Source organism: Mandrillus leucophaeus, unplaced genomic scaffold, assembly GCF_000951045.1.
Source record: "Mandrillus leucophaeus isolate KB7577 unplaced genomic scaffold, Mleu.le_1.0 Scaffold805, whole genome shotgun sequence".
NCBI classification, from domain to species: domain Eukaryota; kingdom Metazoa; phylum Chordata; class Mammalia; order Primates; family Cercopithecidae; genus Mandrillus; species Mandrillus leucophaeus.
The window spans coordinates 1,147,003-1,154,720 of NW_012108753.1; the positions used below are offsets into that span (position 1 = coordinate 1,147,003).

Genomic DNA, 7,718 nt, shown 5'->3' on the forward strand with positions numbered 1-7,718 from the left:
TCCACATTCTGAGGCCCTGTGGGTTGGGACTTTAACAGTGTCCTATCTCTCACATGGGGAGAAGTGCTGAGAAAAGACTGAAATGGGGTTTCAGGGAATATTGTTCCCCTTTGTCTTCCCAGTTGTTTAGTCCATTCTCGTACTGCTACAAAGAAATGCCTAAAACTGGGTAATTTATAGGAAAAGAGGTTTAATTGGCTAATGGTTCCGCAGGCTGTACAGGAAGCCTGGCAGCATCTGCTTCTGGGGAGGCCTCAGGGAGCTTTTACTCATGGTAGGAGGCAAAGCCGGAGCAGGCATCTTCACATGGCTGGAGCAGGAGGAAGGGGGCCTGGTGGAGGTGCCACACGCTTTTAAACAACCAGGTCGCATGAGAACTCTGTTATGAGAACAGCACCAGGGGAATGGTACTAAACTGTTAGAAATTGCTCTCATGATCCAATGACCTCCCAGCAAGCCCCACCTCCAACATTGGGGATTACATTTCAATATGAGATTTGAGTGGAGACACAGATACAAACCATATCACCAATTTTCAACAAAATTCACAGATTGGGGTGTATGTCATTAAGTATGTATTTAATTTAATTCTTTCAGATCAACTCCTTTCCTGTTCAGAGATATCCCAGAACCCTGCTGAATGGCTCGCAGTTTCTTGCCAGCAGGTGGATTCTGTACTTTCCCTCTGCTTTTGTGTTTGTTCTTTTCCATGTACAAGCCTTCACAGTCTTGACTGAAGTATTATTCATGGAATGATTTATTTGCACAAGTAAAAACTTTCGTTAGACTTTCTTCCCAGCAGGCTGAGAAGTGACTCACCTGCCCACTTACCACTACTCAGACCTGCCCTCCAGAAATGTTAGAATTCTGAGAAGATCACACACAGTCAATTTAATTGCTTGGAATATAATTTTTGCTCTTTGGCATTGATTACATAGGTGTTTATTTAGTTACTCCTAGTGACTGCTCTGTTTTGCTTCCTTGAAACGCTTTTGCCTTAATATTTTGTTTTTGGTCCTAGGAGTGAAAAGGCTCTCAGTGTCTGAGTTAAATGAAATCCTAGAAGAAATTGAGACTGCCATTAAGGAGTACTCTGAGGAGCTGGTGCAGCAGTTGGCTTTACGAGATGAACTGGAGTTTGAAAAGGAAGTGAAAAACAGCTTTATTTCTGTTCTTATTGAAGTGCAAAACAAACAGAAAGAGCACAAAGAAACAGCAAAAAAGAAAAAGAAGCTAAAAAATGGCAGCTCTCAGAATGGGAAGAATGAGAGAAGTCATATGCCTGGCACAGTAAGTGGTGTTTTGCAGGAGGCGTCGAACGCTGGAAACAGGTTCCGTGGTAGTCCCGGCCTTCCGGGCTGGTGGCAGGTGCGACAGGTTGTACATGGGCAGGAGTGTTGCACTTCTACTCAGAGCCCAGGGGGATTTTATTCCAGAGTACCACTGTGCTCAGTTTCTTCAGAAAGCCGTTTTCTTGACTAAAGGGTACTGGTTATCTCAATAATACTGAAATCTTTAGCAGGGAAGTAAGTGGAAGGAAGAGGGGGCAAAAAAGGAGAATGTCTTGAAGAAAAGAAGCCTTAGCAAGTGACCATTTTTACTACATCAGAATGTGAAGAGTGGTTATGTGTATTTGGCTAGTAATTTTTTTTTCTTATTTTTGCTGAACTCTTATGAGTCGTGTGATCAGAAATTAAAAGGGGTTTATTTAGAGGTAGCAGAACTCTGCTCAAGGCAGAGATTGTTTGTAAACAGGTTTCTCCTGATTTTTCAGCGAGGTTGGAATACAAGAAGGTAAGTGACATCAGCCGTTTGGCCTACTATTTGTCAGACTAGACTGTTACTGACCGGTGAAAACAAGTTTAGAACGTGAAACCCTGACCCTTTGATAACATTTTTTTGTGTCAAAGTCTTGTATATTTCTGCCTTGATTTTGTATGTGTGTGAAGAAATGTTGGTTTTATTTTTAGAGTATAATGGTTGGGTAAAGGGATCTCTCTTTCTCAATGGAACATCTCTTTTAGATTTGTGATATCAATAACATGGTCTTACAAATCACAAACTAGCTATTATGGTTTGCAATAATATGAATTCTGTTTTTGATAAAGTCTGATTTATCTAAAGAATACTTACCAGAAAAATAGATCTCATTAACCAGATGCAGATGAAATCCTGGAAATACAGTTCTAGGATGGTGGGCCACCAATGAGCAGTTAACACAAAGAGACTCTTACCATGTAGCTCGTTTATTATACTGTTATTAGCCTATGAATAAATCCATTTTTTTTTAGTTTAATGTTCATTTGTATCTATTTCGAAAGGATATCACTTATACATTGACTTTGAAAAAAGTTTTCAGATACCTATTATTTTTAAGAAATGGCAGTATTGATTGAATAGGTGTTTATTTAGTCATTCCTAGTGAGTACTCTGAAAAAAAACCAAAACCAGCCCACATTTGTTTGAATATACAATCCTAGAAAATTTGCTTTAAAATATTAGGGACACTATTTTGCATTTGCATCTCATACTTTTAGAACTGGCACCCTTTAAATTGTCCTGTTATATAAGTGGGATTAAATAAAATGCTTAGTTAAAAAGTCATAGCATGGTTGGTAATTTCTGCCTATTTGCTTTTAGGGATTACATGTAAATCCTCCATTTATTGCTGTTAACACTTGGCTGAGAAAAGTAAATTTATCCCTAGAGGGGTTTAAAGGCTTCTTTTTGTAACTCCCATGTAAAAAGGGTTAGAGTAAATCCATTGTGTAATTTTACATGGCATTTATATTGAGAAAGGATTTGGCAAGGCAACAGTTAGGTCTTACTTCAGCCTTCATTGGTCTTGAAATAGATTCATAGTAACAGTAAATATTTTTCATAATATTTGAACCTTTGAAGTTGCATTTTGCCTGATTTACAATTTGTGTCAAAAATTTTAATCAGTTTAGTAATGGCACGGCTAAGCTTGCAGTACTAGTTTCCTGTATCCTTTTAAAGCCTAAAATGTGGCTGGGCGCGGTGGCTCATGCCTTGTAATCCTGGCACTTTGGAAGGCCGAGGTGGGTGGATCAACCTGGCGAAACTCCGTCTCTACTAAAAAATACAAAAATTAGCTGGGTGTGATAGTGCATGCCTGTAATCCCAGCTACGCAGGAGGCTAAGGCATGAGAATCGCTTGAACCCAGGAGGCAGAGGTTGCAGTGAGCCGAGATTGCTCCACTGCACTCCAGCCTGGGCAACAGAACGAGACTCTGTCTCAAAAAAAAAAAAAAAGCCTAAAATACCAGGGAAAGACCATCCTATCTGTGACACAAGTAGCCTGAAAGTTGCTCAGAATAAACCCAAAGTGAAATGGCCAGTTGGATAAACACATTCCAGGAGCTTGCCAAACATTTTACCAAGCATTTTATATCGCATACAGTCTTCGCAAGACCTGGTCTCTATGAATTTACTATTATCAGTGATACTAATTCCTAAAAAATGGTGACCTCCTTAGCATTGTCATGTGTTATCTGTTTTTTAAATAACATCAGTCATTTTTTTTTTCCTACCTGAGATATTTTTGTTTTATTAGCAGGACTTGGAGTTTTTTGTTAAGTATAGAATAACTTCCTTCTGTTTTTCTTGATGTATGTTTCACTGAAGCGGTACATCAGTTTGTAGTTGGCATACCACTTTATCTAAAATTGTTACCTTGTTCTCTTTGGTCCAAAGATACTCTAATGAAAGATTGCTGTGTGTATAGAGCAGAGTTAAACTTCTTAATTGTTAATTTTGGAGACAGATTTTGTTTTAAATATTTGTTGTGGTGAAAAAGAAAATAGAGGGCATAGGGATGCTATTTAGAGCATTAGAAAATTTCATTAGACCATGAAAATATGTGAAATGTTCCAGAAAGTATTACCTGATAAAAGTGAAATATTATTTTGATTGGAGTTTTAGGTTTAAAATAATCATAATGCTGTATGTTGGGTAAGGTAAAACAGCACTCATTCATTCAGCAAGGATTTGTGGAGTGTCTTCCTGCGGCAAGTGTTCTTCCAGATACAGTGGGCAGGATGACTCATGATGATAATTCTTGCACTTTGAGAGGCTGAGGTGGGAGGATCCCTTGAACCCAGGAGTTTGAGACCAGACTGGGCAATATAGTGAGACCTTGTCTTTACAAAATAAAAATTATAAAATTAGCTGTGTGGTGGCAAGCACCTGTAGTCCCAACTTCTTGGGGGTCCGAGGCGAGAGGATTGCTTGAGCCCAGGAGGTTGAGGCTGCAGTGGGTCATGGTCACACCATTCCACTTACAGCCTGACCCTGTCTCAAAAGACCCTGTCTCAAACAAAAAGCAAAAAACAAAGAAAACCACAGTGGTGAATAGAATAGAATAGACAAGGCCCATCCCATGCCTTCCTGGAGCTTATAGTCTAATGAATAGTCTAAGGACGGAGAAAGGCAATAAACAAGGAAAAGAATGAATAGAGGATGGAATTTGAGTGGTAAATAAAGACCATGAAGAAAAGCAAAGGCTGGGTGAGGCGGTAGATAGGGATGCTGTTGGGAAGCTGTTTTGGAGAGTGTCGCCACACCACTGCTTCTCGTTGACAAGGGAGGCTGCCTAGTCCCTTTCCAATTCTCAGTTTGGAGGGGAGGTTAGAGGAGTGGACCTCTTTGGGAAATGCAGTTCAAGAGAATGGCAGGCTTTATAGTTCCTCTGTCCTTTTTTGCAGCATCTGGAGGAGCAGAGGATGGGGGTTAGAGAGCGGTTAAAGGGCACTGTCCATTTATCAGTGTGGTGACTTACATGTATTTCTTTGTACTGACCGTGCTGTTTTGGGTGACGCTTCTTTATATTCAGTGTTCTTCTTCTGGAATCACATTCCTTACCTCCTTCTTCTGTCCACTTGGGGGATTTTTTTCTTTTCCACTCATCCTTCAAAATCATGGCCAAGCATTGTCTTCCTTTCTTAGAACCTTCCTTGATGACTCTGTCTCTGATGCAGAGTTGACTACTCTCTCTTTTAAAGGGGGTTAGTATTATTCCTCTTCAGTATTTCTATTATCACTGTCGTATCATACTGCAGTTTTTTGTTTTCATGCCTATCTCTGTTTTGTGTCCCTAAGGATAAGAAAGTTAACTTTACTTTCTTGCTATTCTTAGATCCAACCTTAGGTACCTAATAAATTTCTGCTGAATGAATGAGTGAACGAAAGATAAACTTGCAAATGTATATTTCTATCTTGGACCTTTCTGCCAGGTGTCAAACCCATGGACCATGAATCGAATATTGACTAAGAACTTTGGGTTAAGAGCTGTGTTTGAATCTTGGTCCTGCCAATGTTATACAGACGGCTTTGAATTTTGGAGAGATTAAATGAAATTATGTAAGATTAGCAAACATAGCAAACACCATGAGTAAATGCTAATTATTATATATGTCCAACTGCCTCCTAGACAATTCCCTTTGGATATCTTGTAGGAGTCTGAAATTTATACTGTTAAACCAAAGTTACCGTTTTCCTAAAATTGAATTATTTTCCTTTGGTTAGCAAAACTAGTTTATCCACTCACTGAAACCGATAGAATTTGCAAGTCAAAGAATATACAGTTTTAAACAGCTTTAAATGACCAGCTTTTCAAATTATTCTGTAGAAATGTGGTCCAGTAAGAGCATAAGAATGACCATTTTCCCACACCTCCCACCAACGGTGGATATTATGAGCTTTTTAATATACACCGATTGCATAGGCAAACAATGGGTTTGATCTATTGACCATTTGTATTCTTTTATGAGTTGCCTATTATGTTTATATGCCTATTATGAGATGTTTTCATATTTATTTGTGAGGGTACAAATACTTTTGATATTGAAGCACCACACTGTGTTGTAATCATTGGCTTAAACCTCTCTTCTAACAGAGTGCAAGCTCTTTAAAGGCTCATTCACACTGCTTTCCCAGCACCTCACCTCATTTCTTGTTCTTTGCACATCACTTAATGCATGTTTGTTGAATTGAAACTTCAGCGTACAGAAGATTGAATCCCGGAGGATTTAGATTTGTAGTATTTGAATTATTATTGTTCTATTGGGGATTTTTATTGGGGGAGCCAGGCTTCTGTTAAACATTCACAGGTCATTGAGTTTCAGTAGCAGTTCTCATGAATACAAGAATAGGTCGAACAACACCAGGTTATGTTGTAATTTAGTAGTTGCTATTCATCTAGTGTTATCTGAAGTTGTCTGGGCATTATGGCCTACCTGCTTAGCATCATAACTTAGTAAACTTGTATGTATGAAAATGGAATACTTACTCTCTGAGCATCTAGTAACAAATCTTTGACTTGACTGTCACATGTAAGGTTGCTTATGCTAAGTCTTGTTGAGAAGATAGGAATCAATAGTCTTTTCTGTTTGCCGTAATCACATTGAACTTTCAAGAGAGAATTTCTAGTGTGTTACACTCACCACCGTCAAAAATGCATGACTGCTTCAGTCAACCCTGAAAAAGTTTATACTGACAACTTTTGGGATATTAGCAATCAGTGACTAATCGTAGCAGAGAAAAGAAAAAACTGTAGAAAGAATCACATTACCCTAATTTATTGCTTTTTGGGGGTTAGGGAGAGAATTGCTTAAGGATAGGGGAGAGCTAGGGCTTAGATGATACACACTCTTTCTTGTATATATTTTCTTTCACAGATACATTGCTTCGTTTTTGTGACTCAGCTCATGTTATAATATGACTGATAGCCTTTATTTAGGGCTTCTGTTTAAAACAACATGGTCCTGGCTTTTTCCCCCCTTCTTTTTAATTTGGAATTTTTTTAACAGCACATTTGCTCAGACGATCTAGACCAGGGATTGTCAAAGCAGACTGCTGCCCAAGGGCTAAATCAACCCTTCACCTGTTTTATGAATATCGTTTTATTGAAACACAGCTATGTTCGTTCATTTATCTGTCATCTGTAGCAGCTTTGGTGCTATATGGACGGAGTTGAGTGGTTGCCATGGAGACTGTGTGGCTTACAAAGCCTAAAATAATTAATGCCTGGCTCTTTACAGAAAAAGTTTGCCAATCTCTGATTTAGACTTAGTAAAATTAAAAAGTAGAGAAAAAAAGTTATGAACTCCAGTTAAGTGAGTTTGCATAGCTAAAAAGAGTACTGTAATGTGTCTGAAATTTGTATTTAAAAGGTTGCCTTGTTTTATCATGAGATTATGTTGAGTTGTTCCTTTTCTTGGAGCCCCTTCAGCAGCAGCCTGAGCTTTGCCCCCAGATAGTGACATCTTGGCCAGCCAGTCTCCAAGCTCCGTGTGGCAGCTTCTTGCCTAACAGCTGACCTCTGTGCTGTGTGTCTGAATCCCGGTAGCTAGGTGAAGAGAGCGAGCAGGTAGACCAGTGTTCTCTAGATGTGGAGACAAACAAAAGGAATAAAAATGTTGGCAGTCCCTTGGAGATCCTGTATTATACACAGTGATAAAATGTGATTTTAAAAGAAGGTTAGAGGAGAAGTGGAAAAGGCACTGAGTTTTTTTCCCCTTTATCTTTTTTTTTTTTTTTTTTTGAGTTGTAGTCTCACTTTGCTTCTCAGGATGGAGTGCAGTGGCTTAATCTTGGCTCACTGCAACCTCCGCCTCCCGGCTTCCAGCGATTCTCTTGCCTCAGCCTCCCGAGTAGCTGGGATTACACGCACGGGCCACCCCACCCGGCTAATTTTT

General features: G+C 39.2%; 1 protein-coding gene across 1 annotated transcript in view; it reads left to right on the forward strand.

Annotated features, from left to right (window-relative positions):
• FEZ2 (fasciculation and elongation protein zeta 2 (zygin II)) overlaps window positions 1-7,718 on the forward strand; it is a 43,323-nt gene that overhangs the window by 15,237 nt on the left and 20,368 nt on the right. Inside the window, exon 5 of the mRNA XM_011967643.1 lies at window positions 1,022-1,290. Coding sequence (XP_011823033.1) covers window positions 1,022-1,290 — 269 coding nt within the window. The remainder of the gene's footprint in view (window positions 1-1,021; window positions 1,291-7,718) is intronic.